The 23534-nt window shown below is 52.4% G+C and overlaps 2 protein-coding genes across 2 annotated transcripts in view; one reads left to right on the top strand and one right to left on the bottom strand.

The window, feature by feature from the left end:
- The window catches only part of ANKRD63 (ankyrin repeat domain 63), a 4060-nt gene extending 583 nt beyond the window's left edge, over window positions 1–3477 (top strand). The window contains exon 2 of the mRNA XM_010848047.1: window positions 7–3477. Within this exon, the coding sequence (XP_010846349.1) occupies window positions 7–467 (461 nt within the window). The 3' untranslated portion in view covers window positions 468–3477. The remainder of the gene's footprint in view (window positions 1–6) is intronic.
- Window positions 3478–4337: 860 nt separating this feature from the next.
- The window catches only part of PAK6 (p21 protein (Cdc42/Rac)-activated kinase 6), a 38968-nt gene continuing 19771 nt past the window's right edge, over window positions 4338–23534 (bottom strand). The window contains exons 3-10 of the mRNA XM_010847942.1: window positions 16445–16653; window positions 14925–15578; window positions 8893–9390; window positions 8652–8785; window positions 8167–8293; window positions 7952–8077; window positions 7358–7492; window positions 4338–5893 (exon numbers count right to left, since the gene is read on the bottom strand). Coding sequence (XP_010846244.1) covers window positions 5726–5893; window positions 7358–7492; window positions 7952–8077; window positions 8167–8293; window positions 8652–8785; window positions 8893–9390; window positions 14925–15578; window positions 16445–16648 — 2046 coding nt within the window. The 5' untranslated portion in view covers window positions 16649–16653 and the 3' untranslated portion in view covers window positions 4338–5725. The remainder of the gene's footprint in view (window positions 5894–7357; window positions 7493–7951; window positions 8078–8166; window positions 8294–8651; window positions 8786–8892; window positions 9391–14924; window positions 15579–16444; window positions 16654–23534) is intronic.

Below are 23534 nucleotides of genomic sequence, written 5' to 3'. Positions count from 1 at the left end.
GTCATGGTCACGGCGGCGAGGCTGGCTCAGGGGGTAAGGGCTTCGGTCGGCACCGGGCACAGGGCTGCGAGCGGCCGGAGCTGGGCCGGAGCATGAGCCTGGCGCTGGGCGCCGTGACCGAGGAGGAGGCGGCGCGACTGCGAGCGGGAGCCCTGATGGCCCTACCGCATTCGCCCCAGTCCTCGGGGGCTGGGCGGTGGCGGTCGCAGGAGGTGCTGGAGGGAGCACCCCCAACCTTAGTGCAAGCCCCCATTGGTCTTAGCCCCCACCCCGAAGGCGATCCCGGCTCTGGCCGCTTGGGTTTGCGCCGACGCTCCACAGCTCCAGACATCCCCAGCCTGGTCGGGGAGGCATCTGGGCCCGAGAGCGGCCAGGAATTAGAGCCCAATGCTCTGCCACATTCGGTGCCCGGGCCTCAGCCTTGGCAGGGGGGCACGGAGGCCGTGGTGCTGCACGCTCAGCGGTAAATAGCCTCGAGGCTGAGTCCTGCTCTCCCCACCTTCCAATCTCTGCTCTACTGGGATTTCTTTTTCCCAGGCCCCTCACTTTCCTGGCAGTTTCTCACCCCCAGAGCCTAGAACTCGTCCCTACTGCTGAGATGAGACTTCACTCCCTCAGCCCTCTCTCTGAAAGGGACCCCTATCATTTCTTTTTTTGTGCTTGTTGATACTTCCTAAGTCTCACATTCTCTGAAGGCTTGCTGTTCCTGTTGTGAAAGCAAGGAGTAGAAGACTGGATCCATAGGCTACAACCTTCCAGCTGGACTTCCTTCCTTGCTAAGGTGCAGTCCGGCTCCCGCAGGGTTTCCTTCCCCTTGGAGGGTTTTCTCACACCCTCATCAGCCAGGCAGAGATGAGTTGACCTGCAGAACAAAGGCCTAGTCTCCCCCCTCCAACTCCAATGATGCTGACAATAACGCCCCACACCACCTAAATCTCCCTTCCCCTTAAGCGCTGGAGTATTGGAGAAGGGGAGCCCTTCTGGACAGGAGGGAAGGAATCTGGAAGTTTAGTTTTTCTGGGGAGAAACTCCTGCCTCAAGACACTGAAAGCAGCTTTTGGGGGTGGGAGGAATGCCAGTTGTCCCTTGAACCAGGAGCTGAGTAATTCTAGCTCCCTCTGCCTGATCCAAAGATTCAACTTCATTGACAATGTGGGGTCTTCTGCCCCACCCCTCTCCCCTTGCCCAGCCCAGTTCTGGGCTCTTGAGTGATTTCCTCTCACTTTTCCTCACTTTCGGAGACCTGAAATGAAAAGAACACAGCCCTTCCCCCGTCCCCACCGCCTCCCAGCTCCCCCGTCCCGCACGTGGGTGCTCCCGCAGGGTGGAACGGTTGCGAAGGCTTTGCTTAATTGTATTTCTTCCAATCCTCAAAGAACTCATGTTTTGAGTCTTTGTATGTGAAGCAGAAAGCAGCGGGTCTGATCCGAGGCTTAAGAACCTGACAATGTCTCTTTAAATAGAAGCTCCGCGAGGGGGATAATTGACTGAAGTGTTTGCCACGGTAAACGGCTGCGGCGCGAGGGAGTCTGAAGCCCACACGAGCCTCAGGTCCGGGTTTAAATTATATCAAACTGGCGAGAGCTAGAAGGGGGCTGTTAAACGGTTCCTGCTTCTTGCTGGGCCGTTAATGGAGGGCAGGGCAGATGATGGATGCTAGAGGTCGAGACCAAGGACCCCTGCCTCTGCTCCAACGCGTGGGACGCAGGCTCGGCCCAGCTTCAATACTGGGCAGATTAGTGAGTCAGAGGCAACTGTGGAGAGGTGGTTAAAGGCCCTTTCCTGGCCTAGCCCTTGGTCCCCTCCTTCCTCGCCCCCGCCCTCTTCTTTGTGTCAGCCAAGCGGGAGGGGGCGGGAGGGGTCGGGAGGGTCCGGCGAATCGCGTGCCCTGCGGAAGCGGCAGCACACGCACCCGCGCGCCCAGCGGTCGTGGTAGCGGTGCGTGGGGGAGTTTTTTGTGAACCCCAGAGGTTGAGTTTGCAGCCCCTTCACCCGCCGGCAGTGGGGTCCTTTCAAGACGTCGATCTGTTCATCTTTGCAGAACGGAGGGGTTCTCGCCAGTAACTCTAAGGAAACTGCCCAGCGCGAGAATAACCTGTGATGAGAAATCGGGCCTGCGGTGAGGGGTGGGTTATCAGAGGCCGGCCTCGTGTAGGTGTCAGACGCTTGCGCAGGGCTTCCACCCCTCCAGGGTCTGCGAGGCCGCCAGGGCCCAGACTCTGGACTTGATCTCTGGTGCCCCCTGGTGGCAACACTGCGCTCTAGTTGCCCCTGGCTCGGAGTTCAGACTTCTGGTTTTGCTTGAAATCACCGCTGTGTACTTCTCCGTTCCTGTGCACTTACCCATGGAATCCTCTTCCTCTTGTAGTATGTTAAATCCGGATACTTGAAGTCATTTCACAGCAGTGAAGTGAGGGACAATGAACAAAAAACTCGCATGAGGAGTAGCAGGAGCCCAGACCCTTCACTTAGGACCCCAAGATCTTCCAAGGCTGCATGTGGAGAGCTCCTGCTGACTTCTGAGAGACTGGGAGCTTCCAACCAGTCCTTTGTGATTTCTGAACCGTGGGGCCTACTGATTCTGCACTGTTTTCTTCTGATGAGATTTGCTTTCGTTTCTGGGGTGTTTTGCCCTTTCCCCACTCTTCTCTCCCTAAATATCTGCCTCTCCTCAGTCCCACTGTCTGAGTGGCGGGTGAACTGAAAAGTTCTGAAAAAGCACCTGGAAAGCCAGAGGGAGAGGATCTGGGGTGGGATGCGGGTGGTAATTGGATGTGCCAAGTGCAAACTCCTTTTGTTCCTGATCCTTGCTTGCTCACTTATCCTTTTCCAACTGTGTTTAATTTTTATGACGTTTTTAATGGTGTAAGAATATAAGTATTTTGGCTTCTTCAAAATACCACATTGAAGACGTGGGTCTGGGTTGCATGTTGTGTTGAAGGTGCTGTCATGTTTTACGTGTCACTGACATGGGGATTTCTGGTTGAAGGTCACCTTAGGCCATCTTTATTGGGTAAACAACTTCAAGCGCTCCTCTCTGTGGAGTTGCCAAGGGTTTGATGGTTGAAAGTGCTGTTTCTAAAAAACCACAGCAGATCTTTCCTGTCTGAACTAAATTGTGTATTTTGACTGCCTTGCTGTTCTTGCAGACTTACCTGGCCCAGCTCTGTGCAAAACTTTGACATTTCACCACAATTCGCTCTCCTGAACTTCCTCTCATTGTCAGCCCCAGAACATTGAGGCTGGGGTCCTCTTGAGCTCACTCTGGTCTAGCAGAGACTTTTCGAAACATTTTGCTTTTCCAAATTCTTGTTGCTTTCATTGTTGTGAAGTCACCTGTGCCACTGGAGCTGATGTAAGCTCAGAACTGGTCTGTGTGTGAAGCTAATGACACAATGCACATGCTTTGGGAATGACACTGCAGTGGAAGGACTCTTAGAACTCAAAGGAAACAGTTAATAAATCCAGTGTTCTTCAGTTAAGAGGACTGGTGTCTTTTTGCCTTGCCAACCACTCCTGACTGTGGGCTCCCGTTGGGAGGGGGAAGGTCCTGCCTTCTCTCAGCCTCCTTCTCTGCCCAGCCCACTGCGGCTGCCTCCTGGAGGTAAGAATCAGGTGCTGCTGAGCTGGTGGGACTGGGACCCTCAGACCAGGGCAGCTGTCTAGGTGGGGTTGCGGTAAGGAGCTGTGGGGAGAAAGTCTGTGGGACTTGCTCCTCCTAGGTAAGAGGTTTCAGTGACCCTTACAGAGAGAGGGTAGGATGAGACCTCAGGAAGGAAGTGCTGGAATCAGTGTCAGAGCTAGAAGTTTAAAGACCCAAGTTTCTTGATTTCCAGTTGTGCTCTTCACAGCTCCTCATGGTCTCCTTCCTTTCTAAGAACCAAAACAGAGACCGCTTTCTCACTAGAGGCATTTCCAGGCCACTTCCTGTAGACATCTTGAGGAGAGCCGCAGCTGACTTTCCGGGGGTGGGAGAAGCAAACGGGGAACGGGAGACGCTGCTCCAGAAAGTGGTCACTATCCCTGGTGGCTGCCCCAGAGCCCCCGTGGTGGCAGCAAGCACGGCCCATGGCTCTGGCTTTCTGGGTTGAGTTCTTCTCCCCTGGGAAGGAGCTTTGTCTATTTTTCAGCTCATTCAGTCCCAAGGGCCTTTCACTTCCTGTTTCCCTCCTTCTCGGCCCTCATTGCCACCAGAGAGTTGGATTTTCTGTGACTCAGGATGGCCATTGGGGAACTCACGTCAGGGAGGAAGGGGGACCATCCTGGACACCCACTACAGTGTGTCTAATTTGAAGACAGCCTGGCTATACTCCCAGAGACAACAGGGAGGCCAGAGGTTTTGAACACTCAGTTTAATTTAAAACAGGCACAAGTGCAAACAATTCACAAACGGGAAGATGCTTTTGTTTTTTAAAACTCTGACCCTTAAAAAAAAGTTCTTGCAATTTTTTTTTTTTTTTTTGCCCCGAAGCAGGGCTCTAGGGACAGAGGAATCTAAAAATATTATCTAGATAGGGTCCAGACACCTGGAGTTCTTCCCTGGGATTCCCTGTCTCACAACAGCCCTGAAGGCTGGGAGGACAAGGAGACAGGTGTATGAGGAGGAGTTAGGGGTGGGTGGTCTGCACAGGTGGGGTGCCCACTCCAGTGACATGATGGCCCCTGGGAGTTGGTTCACCTCCCCCAGACCAGGATTTTGAAATGAACCGGTCCCCCGCGCATACACAAAAAGGAGCGGGTCCCTGATGACCTGGTTGTTGAGATGAAGCTCACAAAGTCTGTTCTCTCACCATTCTGGTCCCTGGCTCTCAGACTCCACGGTACAGGAGAAAACTGCCAAGCACCTGGGATATGTTTGACAATAGAGACCTCTTCATGGTCAGGTAGAAACCTGGGACTTAAGTGATAGGAAGCCAGGCAGGTCACCTTCAGAGCAGAACTTAGCGGGAGAAAAGATGGAGAAGCCTCACCGAAGCCAGCCATGGGTGACCTTCCCCCCCGCCCCGCCACACACACACCCTGTAAAGTGAGACCACCTTTACTGCTAGTTGCCTCCTTCCTCTTTCACCCAGAAAATTCCCCTCCCTCACCCATATCCTCCGAGCAGGCTGTTCACACTCGGGTGCTGGCTGTGCTAGGGGCCTGTTGTCATCACAGGTGGGTCAGGAAGCCAGTGTAGGAGGAACTGCAACTTCAGGAAGTCAGACACAAAGGGAGGAAGATGGATTCGGGCAATAAACGCCTTCCCTGTGGCCCTCTCAGACCCCAGGGTTTGGAGCTGGAGCTGAGAACAGCAAGCATCCTAGTGAAGACAGGCAGTCTGCCTCTTGGGTGACCTGGGATGCTCGTTTACAACTACCATTATATATATATATAAAAGAACCACAGCAGCCTTTTCTGCTGTGTTGGCCGCCGTGGCCAGAAGCGCTGGTCTCCATGTTTCATAGAAATATCCCTGTGCAAATAACAAAGGGTCATCCCGCAGAAGGGGTCTCCATCATCCCAAAGGCAACTGGGGACTCTTGGGAGGGAGACTGACCGAGGGGCAGGTCCGGCCTGGCCCAGTGGGCTAAGGGGCAGGAGGGTAGGTTGGGGGCTTCACATTCAATCTTTGGAGAGAATACTGAGAGAGTGAGGCAGACAGGCAGGCAGGCCTGTTGGCAAGCTGGCGGCCCAGTGTCCCCTGCCTGTGGGCACAGGTGGCAGGTGCACTCTGGGGTTGGGCTCAGCAGGTGGAGGTCTGCTTGCGGTAGAGCTGGATCAAGGGCACCAGGCACTCGGGCAGCCCGGTCTGTAGCAGGAAGGGGTGGTCCAGGAGCTCCTGGGCGGTGGCTCTCTCCTGGGGGTCCCGCACCAGCATCCGGTCCAAGAAGTCTCGCAGCACCGGGGAGACCTGTGGAGGCAGGGCAGTGAGAGGAAGCCATAGCTGGTAGCCACTTCGGGGTGACCCAATCTACCTGGCTCCACCGTCATATGAAAGCCTTATGTTCTCTTGTTTCTTACTTCCTGGTTCCTCCCAGGCTTAGCACTTTTTGGATTATCAGGTAGGTAAGCCTGGCAAGCTACAGTCCATGAGATCACAAAAGAGTGGGACATGACTTAGCGACTAAACAACAACCAAAGAAAATCAGCATCAGTCCAGGAAGAGTGGCCAGTTCACCTAGAGGAGTGCTGTTGAGCGATGGCATTAGGGTACCTGGAGAGCTGGGCTCCCAATACAGCCCACCTACTACGCTGCTTCTCAGGGCTCTCAGTGTTCAGACTGTGGAAAGGTGCCAGTGATCCAGTTCTGGGTCTATCCCTGATCCCTTGACAAGTTGCACTTTTCTCTACAGCTCAGTTTTCTCATCTGTAGAATAGGCTAATGATAATATCTGCTTGCTTTGTCTTTCACATAGAGCTTTAGTGAAGATTAAAAAAAAAGGATCAGGGATGAAGAAGTGTTTTGAAAACTAGAAAAGAACAAAGTGAGACCTGAAAAGAAGATTCCTTTGTTGCTCGATGCCTTGGAGTCTAAGTCAAGGTTCATTGACTTAGTTCATTGACAAGTCAAGGAGTCTTGCCTCGGTTCATTCTGAGAAATATTTTAGGATAAGGATGAGTCTTAGGCTGTTACAGAAAGCTGCATCCTCTGGGGAATTAGCCAATTAGAACTATCTGCTAGTCTAGGGGTCAGGAGTGCAGGCTCTAAGGACCATTTGTCTCAAAGTGTTTCCTGTCTGTCCTCTCATCCAGCTGGGCTCCTGCTGCTGCTGCTGCTGCTGCTAAGTCGCTTCAGTCTATTTTGCCATTTAGGCACCCGGCTTCAACCCTCTGGGACATTTCTTACTCTGGCCACCAGATGGCAGTGCCATTTTGCAGCTCTGTGCTGAGCTGGCCACCAGCAGGGGGTACCCACAGGTAAGGACTGGGGGTTTGGGTGGATTTGACAGGAAAAGGTTCAACACACACACACACACACACACACACACACACACACACACACACGAACATTGGCTTTAAGGGGAAACTAGTTTAGATGTGGTTAGGATATACACTGCCGGGGAGGGCAAGCCAGTTCTCTGTGATGGACTGGGAACATGTGCTGTGGTATAGCTCCCCAACACATGGGGTAGAGGGGGGTCCTGCTCAGTTAGTTTCTCTAGATTCTTTTCCAGGACATCAGGGTTTGCCACAAACTTGCTTCTGTTCTCTTCAGCTCCTGTCATTGCCTGCAGGTGGAAACTTGTCAGAGTGACCATAAGAGTTTGTGACTAGGCTCCACACCCAGGTGCAGCTGGGCCTGAGAGCCAGGCTCTGATCCTTAAAGCCTCAGGAAGAATGGGGCCTGCAGGATCACACCTGTGTGCTGACTGACCTTGTGGGAGTTCTTCAGCTTGGGTGGGGGGCTGTCCCGAAGCCTCTTCATGGCTTGCACAGGGGAGTCACTGAAGTAAGGTGGTTCTCCATCCACCATCTCAATCACCATGATGCCCAGAGACCAGATATCTACCTGCAAGAGGAGAATGTCCCTGACTCCACTGGCCGGAGTCTGGCCCCTTGGTAGTGAGCAGCAGGCTACAAGCAGAGAGGAGCAGTGGGTCCCAGGTCTCCCTGGTGAGTTGGCTTCCTTCCTGGCCACCTGCCCAGTGCCCTGCTTAAGTGACCACTGGCTGCAAGGTCACAGCTGTCAGCCACTCTCTTAGAAAGGCCATCACACACAGGGAAGCCTGGCTACACCCCTATCTGCCCTTGGGCTTGGGGGAGAGCATTTGGGGGGCCAGCTTGTGGCAGCAAAGTCATAGGCCAGAGAAGAACCATCCAAAAAGGGCCAGTGGAAAGGACTGACTAAGCGGGAACCTAAGAACTGGGGGCAATCTTTGGTGGGAAGCTCTGGGGAGGACCACAAGTAGAAGAACCATGTGTCTCCAAGCCCCTTCTGGGAGGACTGGGGGCTGGAGAGAGTGGTTACCTCAGTTGCATACAGAGACCTGGAGATCACTTCTGGAGCCATCCAGTATGGGGTTCCCACCAGGGACTTCCTCTTAGGGACATCTTTGCTGATCTGTGCACAGAACCCGAAGTCCGAGAGTTTCACCTGGAGTTAGGGCGAGGGGGAGGAAAGGGAATGAGAGGTGAGGGAGCCAGGAAGGGGATGGTGGGTGTGCCAGGGTGGGCAGGGCTTACCCTGCCATCGAGAGTCAGCAGGATGGAGTCACTCTTGATGTCCCGGTGGATGACACCCTGGGCATGCAGGTAAGCCAGGGCCTGCAGCACAGCCTCACACACAGTGGCAATCTGCTCCTCATTCAGCCTGGATGTAGAAGGCATGGCCACCAGCAAAAGAGAATGTTAGCTTTGGCAGGGCGGCCGGGCAGAGGGGCTGAGCAGAGTGGGTGCCCCAATACTGGGCCCCATAGCTCCTGGGCGATGTGTGGGGGAGCCGAGTCAGGTCAGAGCCCTGGTGGAAACAGGCCTGGGCCGAGCCTGGAGACCCAGTGTCTTCCTCACTCCCCTAAGACCCCCCAGGTTGGTTTACCCAAGCCGATGGGCGTGGGGAGGATGGCTCAGGACAATGTGACAGGTACCTCAATCATCTGGGACCCAGGCTATCTGAGCCCAGGGAGCAGTGGGGCAGCCAGTGCCGGGGCCCCGCCCTTCCAGCTGCCCACCTGACTTGGGAGACGATGTCTGTGAGGGCCCCGCCCTGCAGGAACTCCATAAGCACCCACAGCTCCTCGCCCACCAGGTAGCTTTTGTACATCTCCACCACGTTGAGGTGCTGGTAGTCCCGCATGATCACCACCTGGGGGCAGGAGGGGATGCCTGAGTGCCGGCACTCTCCCCCCGCGTCCGTGCTCCCGGAGGTCCATCACTGACCCGCCACATGCCCGCCACACCCTCTCCTCCCACCTCGTTAAAGAGCAGCTCCCTGCGCTGCTGCTTCCTGAGGTCCATCATCTTGACGGCCACCTGGCGGCCCGAGTGCTTCTCCCGGGCCAGGCAGACGATGCCCGTGGAGCCCTCGCCAATCTTCACGTAGCTGTCCCGCAGCAGCCGCGGATCACCCTGGTCCACCACCATCCTGAGCGCAGCCTTGAACTGCTCGTGCGTCACGACGCCCGTGTCCTCGCCAGCCAGGGCGCCCTTGGCCACCGCGGGGTCTTGGGGCAGGTACAGGTTGCTGGTGCTGATCTGGGCATGCCGGGTGCGGGGCGACCCCGCCGGGGAAGACCGGCCTGGAGGAGCGCCGGCGGCTGGGGCCGCGCGGAGGGACTTTTGGGGGCTGCTGGTATCCGAGGCGGTCAGAGGGCTGAAAGGCCCCACAGGCTGGTCTGAGGGCAAGGACTGGGCCTTGGCCACCAGGCTGGAGGGGCCGCCTTTCAGTGCCGGTCTGAAGGAGGAGCTGGGCTGTAGAAAGAAACAGAAGGAAGGTTGGCTGTGAGAGCACTTGGAGCACCCTTCCCAGAAGCAGGGGGTGGCCGCTGTGACCTCTGGACAAGTGTAGGGTCAGGCAGGGCATCAGATGAATGTGGGAGGTGCCTTAAGCAAAGATTTTCAAATGGAACTGAAGTCAAACCACAGTCCTGCTTGAGAAGCCAACCCCCAGTGTTCCCAGGTGAGCAGAAAAAAAAACAGCTGTTTATATCCACTCTGCCCCTCCTGGGAAGACAAAGCCAGGTCCCTGGAGTGTTCTGGGCTAGGTATTTCTTCCCTGGGTGATGGACAGTCAGACCCCAGGGAGGCCACCAGGAGGCGATCCCCACTCTGTGCTGTGGGGCTGCACAGGGAATCTGGGTCAGAGCCATTCACAGCTGTGTCTCTCTCACCCAAGGGCTCAGGTAGGCAGAAGAGGCCCTGGGCATGGGGTGGAGGGCGGCAAATGCAGCAGCGCAGCTGTGACTGACTCCCAGGGCAGGGAAGGAAGGCCCCAGTCGAGGTCTGATAGTCCTGCTCATTCCTGACAATGGGGAGTCTGTGTGTCTGTGCTGTGAGCTACACAGCCATGTTACCTGGGGGCGGGGGGCAGTCCTTGGGTGTCCCCTGGACTGAGGATTTGGTACTAGAGAGATGTGGAGTCAGGAGGGTAGGTCTGGCCAAACACAAGCCTTGGGGCTGGGGTGAGAGGGTTTCCTAAGGGCTCCCTGGAGCAGCCCCTCTGGGTGATACATGCAACTCCCATGTATCCCCCAACAAGGAAGAGAGGGCAGCAGGCCCATGTTTCTGATCTCTGGCAGGGAGTGAGGGAGAAAAGGTGGAACTGAGTGCAGACTGGGCCCCCAGTGAGCCCTACACAGCTCCAGCCCTCCTGGCAGCCACAGCAAGAAAGGGTCCCATCCTTGGGTTTTCCTCAAGAAGCTGGTAAAGTACCACACAACATCACCCAAGGGCACCTGGAGAGGGCCATCCCCCAAAGTGACCTATTGGGGGGACACTTGAGGAGCTGCACAGGTACCTTCTGAGAACATCTCAGAGCCCATTTCATAGATGGTTTGTTTAGGTGCCTAGAGGGTGCTGGCCCTCCCTCACCCTCACAACTGAATCAGCTTCCAGAGAATCTGCTCAAGCACTCAGCTTGGGCTGGGCTGCATCAGTCTGGGCCTTGGGTCCTACCAGGCTCAGCCAGAGCCTTCTCAACCTCTTCAGCATCCCTTCCCCCTGGACTTCAGAGCCCCCACCCCAATCCCTGGCCTGGCCTGGCCTAGTTGAGCAAGTGCACGATGCCACTGCCGCGGCTGCTCTGCCAGCCCCAGTCCCATGTGCCCGCTGGGCGTGCTCCAGCCTCAGGCAGGCCGTGCCTGGCTTCAGCTCAGTCCTCGAGGTGAAAGAGCAGGAACGCCTCCTGGGACCGCTGAGACCACTCCACCCCTGCCTGGGGAGCACATCTGTGTAGTAGGTAGACTGTCCCATGTTCCCACCAGTACCCAACCCTCACCTGCCTTTCCCTAGTCTGTTGTGGTGAAGCAGTGGGACCTCCAGCTGAGGGTCAGGAAAGGACCTGGATTCTGGTCTTGCCATGAATCCTATGTCAGTCCCCCTCTCTGAGCCCCAGTTTCCTCTGATCTGGGGAGCTGGATAAAATGCAGAGTCCTGGGCCTTGGGAATGGCCTCAGTAGGTTCTGAGAGCAGGGACTCTGCATTTTAACAAGGCCCTGGAGACCCGGGTTCGATCCCTGGGTAAGGAAGATCTCCTAGAGGAGGAAATGGCAACCCACGCCACTATTCTTGCCTGGAGAATTCCATGAACAGAGAAGCTTGGTCCCTGGGGTTGCATTGAGTCAGACATGACTGAGCAGCTAACACACTAGCACTGGGTTTTGAGGTGGGAGGAGCTTGAACCGTAATTTGAGCTGCTCTGTGATTCCATGGCTGCGGGGAGCCCATGGGAGGGCTGGGTCTAGGGGTACAGGGAGCATGGCCACCACTGAGGCTGTGGGGCCACAACCAGGAACAGAAGTATCATGCCCTGTCACCCAGAAGCAGCGCCCAAGGCTCTGTAAAAAGGCTGCCTGCTGGCCAAGGCGGATTTAATATAGAAAATGTGCTCTCTGAGCAGCATTGGTGTGGGCGGAGCTTGAGGACGTGAAAAGCTCCTAAAGTTGCCCTCAACGTTATCCTCTTGGCCCTTGACCTCTCTCCACCCTGGATCTCTAAGGAAGGCAGACAATTTCCCATTCCTTCCGGCCTCTCAGCTTCTTGCATGAGCTCTCTGCTCTGAGGATGTGTGGACACGGGGAGGGTGGGGACAGGCCATGCAGAGGGGCTGAGGAGGGGGCTTCATTCCTCTCTGCCATCAAGGCCCCCATGGAGACCCTGAGCTCAGGGCCCGAAGTTACAGGGGGTGGACCCGGTGGAGAGGCCAGCACCCATGTGGTCTAGGACACGGGGGTGGTGGGCCAGGCTTGGTCTTCACCTCTGCAGGGTCTGGTCCCAAGTGTCCCTTTGTGGGCTTTGCTGCCTGTCTCCACAAGGAGGGAGCTTCTACCTCACAGAGCCACCAGAAAGGACCGGGTGAAGCTTGTTAAACCACTCCAAGAAAGCGAAAGGGCAACAAAATGTGGACTTAATTAAGGACTCTGGATTAATTCTGGAGTTACTTGTGTGACTGAGGCCTCTTGCAGGGCAGGAAGCCACTAGAAAGAAAAGTCGTTCGTGGAGTTACAACGCTGCCCCATGTTCCCTTCCTGGGCTGTGGTAACAGGGCCGAGCTCTCCAGCTGTGGGCTCAGGAGGCTGTTCTGTCAGGGCTGCACAGGCAGAGGCCATCTCATAATATTTAAGAAATAATAAAGCCATTTACAGAGGGCTTACCACTTTAACAAGGGCATTAAGTGCCTTATCTCATTTAATGCTCATGGCCCTGTGGATTGTTTTATTAAACCATGGGTAATATTATTATCTACGTTTGTAGATGAGGAAATAGGCTCGGAGAGGTTAAGTAATTTGCTCAGAGTCACTCAGTAGGAAGCAGACTTCAGCCCCGGTCAGGTCAGCCTGACCTCTGACCTCTATGCAGTGGTCTGACTGGGAGTCCTTGGCATATAATGGAGTACATGATACACAGCAGGTATTTAACCCAGGTTTGCAGATTGCTGAGGTCTTTCTGACTCAGCCTTTCTGCCACTAAGTGGGGCCATTTCTAAATCCCTCAAGCTCTGTCTTACCTCCTTGGCCTTCCTGTCCCTCCTTGGGTCCTCTTTTGCTCTTTGGTCAAAGTGAGTGACTGCAGACCAAGTGGCACAAGAGCCGAGGGCAGTAGTTCTCAACTGGGGATGATTTTTTCCCTTGAGGAACACTTGGCAATGTCTGGAGGAATTTGGGGTTGTCCCATCTGAGGGGTGCTACTAGCATCTAGAGGGTAGCAGTCAGAGATGCTTCTGAATATCCTTCGATACACAGGAGAGTCCTTACCATAGAGGATTATCTACAGATGTCAGTGGTACAAGGTTGAGAAGCCTGGACCCAGAGTGGCTAAGGGGCAGTCTTGGCCCTGCCTTTTAGGAGCCTGGCTTGAGAACATCTGTCCAGAAGGGTGTGCCCAGGGGGCCAGATTGCGAACTGTGGTGTCTCTGAGTGCCAGACAAGTGCCACCTGCCTCCACAGGTACAGGGGAGACGCTGCACCCCTTGCAGCAGCAGCCCACAGTAGGTGCCTGGTGAAGTGTGCAGAGATGGGGGATGGCCTGGCCCCCTGCTGTGGGGTGCAGGAGGAAGCTCTGGGCCATGCATGCCAGTTTTGACACCCCCTTTTTCCCAAATCCCTGAAACCACCTCCCTGCTCCCTCAAGACCCTCTAAGTGCACTTTCTGGTGGTATGCACTGTCCTGCTCCTTCCTTAGTTTTCTGGGGAATGTCTCCCCAGGGACACAGCCTTCCAAACCCCTCCACCCGCTCACAGGCACTCATGTTTTCTCACATGACATATCAAGCCACATCTCATCTATTCCTCCCCAAAACCGAGCCCTGTAGGGGATCCCAGCCCACTGTCCTTTGTCCCAGTGGGGGCTGGAGGGCACGAAGCCCAGACCTCCTCTGGCTGGCAGCAACTTAGAAGGGGTTGAGGGTCCAGGTCACTCCCAACCCCGCTGTCCCCCACGCTCATGCGGGACACAGAGGCACCATCTGGGAGGGGAGACTCTGTCACTCAGGCTGCTGTGCTGGTTATTTCTTAGATCTGACCTATAACCCTCGTGGGCTTTGCTAGTGGCTCAGTGCTAAAGAACATGCCTGCCAAGCAGGAGACACGTCGATCCCTGGGTCTGGAAGATTCTCTGGAGAAGAAAATGGCAACCCACTCCAGTATTCTTGCCTGGTTTGAAATCCCATGGACAGAGGAGCCTGATGGGCTGCAGTCCACAGGGTCGCAAAGAGTCGGACACGATTTAGCAAGTAAACAGCAACAAGCTCATGCTGCGGCCTAAGCTCATTTCTGCCTGTCCCTTAGGAAGAAGCTAAAAGATGCCTTTGTGAAAAGGCCTTCATGAGCAGGAGGTGTGAGCCCAGAGGGCCCCCCACCCCTAGCTGACTCTTTGAGTCAGTCTTCTCATCTGCCAAATGGGAAAGGATGTTACTGTCAGCACGGACGGCATGTCATACGGTATGGAAGAAGCCAAAGCTTTCTCTGCCTGCCAAGAAATGTCACCATTAGGGCTCCATTCACTGTTTCCTTTTTAACAAGAAAAATGTGTGCATTTGATACTGTCACACATGCTGAACGCTGGTTCTCCTGATGCTCCCAGACCCAGGCAAATTCAATCCTCTAACTTTTCATAGGGCACACAATATGAGAAAAAAATAATTATAGAAATGTTAAACAGAGCAGCAACCACTAGAAAAAGGGTAGGCAGGAAGGAGGGGAGGAAGGGAGGGAGTGAGGAGGAAGAAATCCTCACTAGAGAAGGGCATTTCTGAATGCCTATGGGAGAAGTAGTGCAGGGAGGCTGTGCCTGACCTCAGGAGAGCCCTGGGAGAAGCAGGGGGTTGAGGCCAAAAGAAGGTCTGAGAAGAGAGAGAGCCAGAGAGACCTTGCCCCCTAAGTCCTAGAGCACCTACTTCTTCTGGGGCCTGGGTAGGGGTTGCTGGTCACTGGACGCAGGGGAGGGTCTGGGCTTGTGGTTAAAAGTGCTGCTTTTTCAGGAGGCATACCTGCCTCCCTGTGTGGTCTGCCTAGACACATTCCAGAAAGCAGGAGTATCAGCTGGGGCATACTGGAGCCCCTCAGAAGCCCCTGCAAAGTGACCTGGCTTGCAACCTCTGACGCACATGTGCTAAGCCTTTGGAGAAGGAGCGCTCAGCTGGTTCAGGGTAGAATCCTCAGTTGATGATCTGTTGCCTTCCCCCAACCTGACCATGTAAGCAGGAAAGGCGGGCAGGGCCTGTGTCCCCAGTGGATGCAGTGGGCCCAGCTGCCTACCCTGGTGAGAGTAGGGGCCCCGGCCTGACCTACCTTGCTCTGTGCTGGAGGGCCTGGCTTGCTGCTGCTTGGAGGGGCCGTGGCCGGGGCAGACAGGAACATGCTTCGGAACAGCCTGCGCTTCAGGCTGCTCTCCTGGGTCTTAGGGCTGGGGCTGCCCTCCCCGCCAGGCCTGCCCGCGGCTGAGCCCACCAGGCAGGACTGTGGCCGGGCCTCCTCGGGGCCATGCCTGGCAGTCTTGGTCCCACGCCTGCCCGTGGCTGTAGGGGGTGAGGTCCCAGTTGGGGAACTCTGCAAACAGGTGCCCAGCTGCAGGCAGCGCTGTGTGGCACCCTGGAACTCGGCAGGGCCCAGGGACTGTGCTTTGGCGGCCAGTCCATTGGGAAGGACCCGTGGGCTCTGCAGCTCGGGCCACGGCACCTGCCTGCGTCCTGCTGGTGCGCCCCCGTTGCAGCTGAGGTAGAGTCCGTGGGGGTCGCTGCGCTCAGACTGGGGGCTCTGAAGGTACATGTCCGGGTCAGCGGCCCACTGCTCATCCCCCAGCAGCCCCAGGGACTGTGCCCGCCGCCGGCTGGTGGGGCTGCGGCCGCGCAGGGTGTTGGAACTGATGACTGACAACTTCTGGATGTCGTTGAGCAGCCCGGAGATGTAGCCGTCCGTAGGCACTGAGCTGCCCCGCACCACCGTCTGCGGGAGGGGTGGAGGAAGAGTGTGGTGAGCCTCCTGTTCATGGTGGAGGGTGGGGGTCAGGTCAGAGAGGGGGGCCTGGAGGAGGAGGAACACCTGAGGACCTTGCTTGCTGCATCATCTACCTGTTCCTTAATTTTTCAGTCCCTTACCAGGGCTCACAGAGGGCCAGGTCTGTGCTGGGGTGGGCATAAAAGAAGAAGCTTCATTCTCATGGGCTCAAGAGCTCCACAGTCTGGCAGGGCAGACAGGTGAGTAACCACAGTGTTTAATCCAGCATGCCTGATGGTGTGGGTGGCTGAGCCTGGGGAGCTGGTGGGACTTCAGACCCTGCCTGGAGCTCACTGCCATTCTCCAGCTCTATCTGTGGTCTTCTTGGGGGGCATGCAGAGTTCTCTGTCGGGAGAGGCTCCAGGCCAACGCTTTCCTCCACACACATGGGCTTTGTGCCCTCCAAACCCCGCCAGGGCCCTGACCCCAATCCCTGTGAGGATCTTCATCACACTGTGTCCTGACCTACACAACGTAATCCCCCTGGTCTGTGAGAGCCCCAGGTCCAAATATTGCTTTGGGACATACTTAAAGATTGTTCATTGTTATCTGAAACTCAAATTTTATTGGGCCTCCTGTATCTTTATTTGCTAAATCTGGCAACCCTCCCACCCTGTGGGTTGGGATACCCCTCCCCCTTCAAACCAGACTCCTTCTCCCTAGGGAGAAGAGAAGAGGCTGATTAGCAGGGAAAGAAAACAAGGTAACTGATAGCTGGTTGTCACGTTTCCTCAGGTGCCTGGGTGGTCCTGCCAGCTGCCCTCCCTGGAGAGGGATGGTCTGAACCCCACCCTCCGCCCTCCCGCCCGCCTCACCTTCATGGGCTGGAGCTGCACCCGGGTGATGCGTGAAGGGTCCACCACGGGCTTGGGTCGCCGCAGCGTGTCCAGGATGTTCTGCCATTGTGGGGGGAGGCCCACGAACTTGCCTTCTTTGGGGTCGAAGGAGGTGTGCACGCGGTGCTGGAAGTTCTGTGGGGCCGAGATCTCGGGGCGTTTCTTCTTTTTCTTGCGGAACATGGTGCCTGCATGGGGAGGCTCAGGCTGAGCTCCGGCTCCACAGGGGGCCTGGCCCCAGGGAAGCACAGGGGGCTGCAGCGCGTGCTGGGGGCCCAGGCTCCCTTCCCGGGCACACCCCCACCCCTACCAGCCCAGGCTCCCTTCCTGGGCACACACCCCCCGCCCATACCAGCCCAGGCTCCCCCTACCCCACCTCGCAGGCCTCTTCCTTGGGGGAATGGGCTAGCTCCCCACAGAGAGGTCCCAGAAGTAGCAAGAGCCCCATAAATAAGCCAACACAGACTACAAACATGGAAAAGAGGTGTCTGTTTTCTTGTCTGCGCCAAGTCCCCTGCCGAGCACGCAGACTCTGGGGGTGTGTTTTTATAAGATCCAAAGACAGGACAAATATCATTCCACCGTCAAAGAGCTAAAAGGGGGGTGGGGGAAGAGGGAGGAAAGCCCACAAACGCATTTATGAAGTAAGCATGATCTTGATTCTTAAAGCAGATAAGACTAGTACAAGAAAAGGAAAATGTGAACCAACTTCATTTATGAACATAAAAGAAAATCCTAAATAAAATTAGCAAATTGAATCCAACTGTGCATTAAAGGTTTTTGTTTGTTTTTTCTTTTATATCACAGTCAACTCGGGTTTGTCCCAGGATGGTTCTAAAACAAACCTGTCAATGTGACATGCACCTTCACAGAAAGGCAAGCTGCTGATTCACAGGCATGCTGCCCAGTCAGGGACCAAGCTAAAAGGACCCTCGTGGTCCCCAGGTGCTTGGCCCTAATTCTGGAAAGGCCCTGAGCCAAGGGCACTGCTGGGGAGGGTGAGGGCCACTATCTTAGGGGGAAAAGACAGCCCAGCTCCGCCTGGGCTCCTTTCTCTCTGGTCTCAGAACTCTGACTATACAAAACATCCCCTGCAGTCAAACCTCCATCCCTTACTTTGCAGTTGGGGGTTTGCCTAAGGCCTTAAGGGGCTTCCCTCATAGCTCAGTCAGTAAAGAATCTGCCTGCAATGCAGGAGATCTGGGTTCGATTCCTGGGTTGGGAAGATGCTCTGGAGAAGGAAATGGCAACCCACTCCAGTATTCTCACCTGGTGAATCCCATAGACAGAGGAGCCTGGCAGGCTACAGTTCATGGGATCGCAAGAGTCAGACACAACTTAGCGACTAAACCACCACCACCTAAAGCCCTACTAAGCTCCATCAACAGCTCTGAGTGACATGGGCATGCAGATCTGAGTGAGAGAGACTGGAGACCCAAGAGGCAAAGCGCTGACCCTTCCAAGTGCTGCTCTGGCCTTGCCTTCAGGGAGCCCTAGGCTGGGACCACATGTGATGGAAGACACAGTTGGGGTACCCACTCAAATACTTTTATATCTGATGTGACTCAAAATAGCTCAATGGGTTTGTGTGTGTATGTGGGTGGGGGGTGTGTGTGCAAAAGACACTCAGTAGGCTCTTGTGTCAGCTATAAAGGTCACTTTCAACAAGACACGTTTTGTGTCTTGAATGCTTGGATCATTCATCTATCCACAGAACTGAATATGTTCATGGCATCAGAACATGGCATTCTCTTTTTTGCTTCTGCTCTGGAAGCAGAATTTTCCTGGTTACTTTCACAGGTTCTGGAGTAGGTCACAGATCTAGGAGGGAGCTGGTGCCCACTTGGAGGGAAGGGGGCTCAAACAGCCACAGCCTCTCCACATTCACCAAGAATGAATCAATCTGAATCCAGGTCATACCTCTTGGAATGGCCATCACTTTGGGGACCTTGAAATTCAGGAATCTATCAAACATTCCCACCAGGCAAAGCCACATGTGCAGAAGCTCCAAGAACCAAGGACTTTAGAATGAAATATACCTTTGAGTTATAGAAGAGAGGCAGGAAGTCTGCCACCAATTTGGGGAGATTCTGAGCAAGCTACGTAAATGCTGTAACCCTCAGCACTCTTCATCTTTAAAGTGGGGTTAATAAAAGATAAAACACAGGTTTAGGGAGTGTTAAGTGAGCAGATTCCCATGAAACAGGGGCTTTTTCTCTTGCTCTGTTACCTCTCTCAGCATCCTCTCAGTTCAGGGCCCTGCAGACAGCAGAACTTGAGCAGATACAAGTCTGGAAGTGATGCCCAACCCCTATCCTTCGGAGTCACCTGGCAGGGGTTATGCGTGATTTCTGGTACTAGGGCTCTTGCTACTTCTCCACAATGTAGACTCTTCATGGTTTGGTAAAACTTGACCTCCTCCTGGTGGTCTTTGGCTACAGAAGAATCTCAGTTCTGCAATTCTGTTCTCAGAGCGTCTCAGACCCTCTGGATCTGTCCAGACATCTCTGGATTAGCTCAGCTGACAGTTTCACTCTCCTCCCTCTCTGTGAACTCTTCTAGAGGTGCAGGGAACAGCCAAGAGTTGAAAAAGAGCTGGCTAATACTCCCTCCTGCAAGGAGATCAAATCAGTCAATCCTAAAGGAAATTAACTGAATATTTATTGGAAGGATTGATGCTGAAGCTGAAGCTCCAATACTTTGGCCACCTGATAGGAAGAGCCAACTCTTTAGAAAAGGCCCTGATGCTGGGAAAGATTAAAGGCAGGAGGAGAAGGGGGCGACAGAGGATGAGATGGTTGGAGGGCATCACCGACTTGATGGACATGAGTTTGAGCAAGCTCTGGGAGATAGTGAAGGACAGGAAGCCTGGTGTGCTGCAGTCCATGGGGTCACAAAGAGTCGGACAACGACTTAACAACAATACTCCCCCCAACCCCACCCAGAACACCCCACACCCTAACTTCTTGGCCCCACTCAAGGGCCCAGCATTTGCTGCAGGAATGTGCAGAGATGGCATCTTTAGTAAATGGTCTGTGTGACTCCGAAATCACCCTAACAACTACTCCAGAATAAAGTTCTTCCCACGGGTATCAGGAAGGGCCTGAGGAAAGGAAGACAGTGCAGGGTCCTAGGGCCCAGGAGTTGGGGTGGGAGGTCAGGAGCTGACAGAAGCAGTGAACTGAGCTCAGGCTTCAGGGGAGGGGAAGCAGAGATTTAGGAATCGGAGCCAGTCACTTAGTGAGTGGGAAATCCACACCTAAAGGGAGGCTTCCAGGACTCATCCAAAATGGTGGTAAGGCCAACACTGCTTGAGACAACATGATTTTGCACAGAGAAAAATCTACACATAATCTTTTGGGATTAAATGTGAATTTTAAAAGTCCCTAATTCAAGATTGGTATAAAAAAAATCAATTGTATTTTTGCATACCTGCAACAAACAAATAGAAAAGGAAATAAAAAAAAAAATTCTATGGTACAATGGGAAATAGACCTTTGTGCTTTGTCCCCCAACCCTACCCCCCACCCCCATACCTGGTACAGAGCTCTTAAAACTCCTGGAATCCCCAGAGTGATAAAACTGTTGTAACTTTCAGCCTCACCCTCTCCTACTTCTGCAAAGGGAAGAGGGGCCTGGAGACTGAGTTATTCATTAGGTCCAGTGGTAAAGAATCTGCCTTCCAATGTAGGGGATGAGGGTTTGATCCCTGGGAGGGAAAACAAGATCCCACATGCTACAGGGCAACTAGCCACAACTGGAAAGTGTGCATGCGGCAAGGAAGACCTAGCACAGCACCCCCCTCCAAAGTCATCAATAGCCAATGATTTAATCGATTGTGCCTACTTAATGAAACTGCCATTCAACCCCTCCGGGATAGGTTTCAGGGCTGATGAACCCAGGTGCTGAAAGGCTGATGTGCATGGAAGCTCTATGCCCTTCCCCTCTCCAGTCCAGAATCTCTTCTTCCCTTTGGCTGTTCCTGTCTCTTTTCTAGTGAACTAGTTATAGTAACGTGATTTCTTGACTTCCACCAGCCATCTCAGCAAATTATCAAATGTGAGAAGAGGGCTGTGGGAAACTTAATTTATAGCCAGCTGGTCAGAAGTACTGGCTTTGGAGTGGGAGTCCAAAATAGGGGGCAGTTTGTAGGGCTGAGCCTGAGGGGTCTGTGCTATTTCAGGAGTTAATGTCAGAATCAAACTGCATTATGGAACACCCAGTTGATCCCAGAGAGTTGGAGAAGTGATTTTAGGAAGAAAAAAAAAACTTCTCATTTGATGTCAGAGGTGTTGTTAGGTAAAACCCTTCAGACATCCTTTCCCATTTTACATTAAAAATATCAGATTTTTATGAATAAATCTAATTGAAGAGGTGCAAGGTCTCTACATGGAAAAATATCAAACATTAAAGATAATAAAGAATGTTCATAGGTTAGAAAACTCAATATTATAAAATTATCAATTATTCCCAAATTAACCTACAGAGTTATTGCAATATCAATCAAAATCACAGCATAATTCTGTTGATAGAAATTGACAAACTGTTCTATATTCTATCAATGAAAAATCAGAAAGAGAAATTAAGGAATCAATCCCATTCACCACTGCAACAAAAACAATTAAGTATCTAGGAATAAACTTACTTAAGGAGACAAAAGAACTGTACACAGAAAATTATAAGACACTAATGAAAGAAATCAAAGATGATATAAATAGATGGAGAGATATTCTATGTTCCTGGGTAGAAAGAATCAATATTGTGAAAATGACTATACTACCAAATGCAATCTACAGATTCAATGCGATCCCTATCAAATTAACAACAGTGTTTTTCACAGAACTAGAACAAAAAATTTCACAGTTCATATGGAAACGCAGAAGACCCCGAATAGCCAAAGCAGTCTTTTTTTTTTTTCAATTTTTAAATTTTATTTTATTTTTAAACTTTACAATATTGTATTAGTTTTGCCAAATATCGAAATGAATCCGCCACACACTAGGAAACCAAAGCAGTCTTGAGAAAGAACGATGGAGCTGGAGGAATCAACCTTCCTGACTTCAGATTATACTACAAAGCTACAGTCCTCAAGACACTATGGTACTGGCACAAAAATAGAAACATAAACCAATGGAAAAAGAAAGAAAGCCCAGAAATAAACCCATGCACCTATGGGTACCTTATATTTGACAAACGAGGCAAGAATATGCAATGGGGCAAACACAGCCTCTTCAATAGATGGTGCTGGGAAAACTGGACAGCTACATATAAAAGAATGAAATTAGAACACTTCCTAACACCATATCGGAGAAGGCAATGGCACCCCACTCCAGCACTCTTGCCTGGAAAATCCCATGGACGGAGGAGCACGGTAGGCTGCAGTCCATGGGGTCGAGAAGAGTCGGACACGACTGAGCGACTTCACTTTCACTTTTCACTTTCATGCACTGGAGAAGGAAATGGCAACCCACTCCAGTGTTCTTGCCTGGAGAATCCCAGGGACGGAGGAGCCTGGTGGGCTGCCGTCTATGGGGTCACACAGAGTCGGACACGACTGAAGTGACTTAGCAGTAGCAGTAACACCATACACAAAGATAAACTCAAAATGGATTAAAGACCTAACTGTAAGACCAGAAACTATAAAACCCTTAGAGGAAAACATAGGCAGAACACTCAATGACATAAATCAAAGCAAGATCCTCTATGACCCACCTCCTAGAGCAATGGAAATAAAAACAAAAGTAAACAAGTGGGACCTGATTAAACTTAAAAGCTTTTGCACAGCAAAGGAAACTATAAGCAAGGTAAAAAGACAACTCTCAGAATGGGAGAAAATAATAGCAAATGAAACATCTGACAAAGGTTTAATCTCCAAAATACACAAGCAGCTCATACAACTCAATACCAGAAAAACAAACAACCCAATCAAAAAGTGGGGAAAAGGCCTAAACAGACATTTCTCCAAAGAAGACCTACAAATGGCTAACAAACACATGAAAAGATGCTCAACATCACTCATTATTAGCGAAATGCAAATCAAAATGACAATGAGATATCACCCCACTGGTCAGAATGGCCATCATCAAAAAGTCTACAAACAATAAATGCTGGAGAGGGTGTGGAGAAAAGGGAATGTTCTTGCGCTGTTGGTAGGAATGTAAATTGATACAGCCACTATGGAAGATGGTATGGAGATTCCTTAAAAAAACTAGGAATAAAACCACCATATGACCCAGCAATCCCACTCCTAGGCATATACCCTGAGAAAACCAAAATTGAAAAAGACACACGTATCCCATTGTTCACTGCAGCACTATTTACAATAGCTAGAACATGGAAGCAACCTAGGTGTCCATCGACAGATGAATGGATAAAGAAGCTGTGGTATGTATATACAATGGAATATTACTCAGCCATAATAAGGAACACCTTTGAGTCAATTCTAATGGGGTGGATGAACCTAGAACCTATTAAACAGTGAAGTAAGTCAGAAACAGAAAGATAAATATTGTATTCTAATGCATATATATGGAATCTAGAAAAATGGTACTGAAGAATTTACTTACAGTGCAGCAATGCAGAAATAGACACAGAGAATAGACTTATAGACATGGGGAGAGGGGAGGTGGGGTGAGATGTATGGAAAGAATAACATGGAAACTTACATTACCACATGTAAAATAGATAGCCGATGGGAATTTGCTGTATGGCTAACAAACTCAAACAGGGGCTCTGTAGAGGGGTGGGATGGGGAGGGAGATGGGAGGGAAGTCCAAAGGGAGGGGATATATGTATACCTATGGCTGATTCAAAGACTAGCAAGAAGAGATAAGAAAGACTTCCTCAGTGATCAATGCAAAGAAATAGAGGAAAACAACAGAATGGGAAAGACTAGAGATCTCTTCAAGAAAATCAGAGATACCAAAGGAACATTTCATGCAAAGATGGGCTCGATAAAGGACAGAAATGCTATGGACCTAACAGAAGCAGAAGATATTAAGAAGAGATGGCAAGAATACACAGAAGAACTGTACAAAAAAGATCTTCATGACCCAGATAATCACGATGG

The sequence above is a fragment of the Bison bison genome, unplaced genomic scaffold (assembly GCF_000754665.1).
Source record: "Bison bison bison isolate TAMUID 2011002044 unplaced genomic scaffold, Bison_UMD1.0 scf7180017864259, whole genome shotgun sequence".
In the NCBI taxonomy this organism is placed as follows: Eukaryota; Metazoa; Chordata; class Mammalia; order Artiodactyla; family Bovidae; genus Bison; species Bison bison.
The sequence above is the reverse complement of the archived record's forward strand: the minus strand, read 5'-3'. Positions and strand labels throughout refer to the sequence as shown.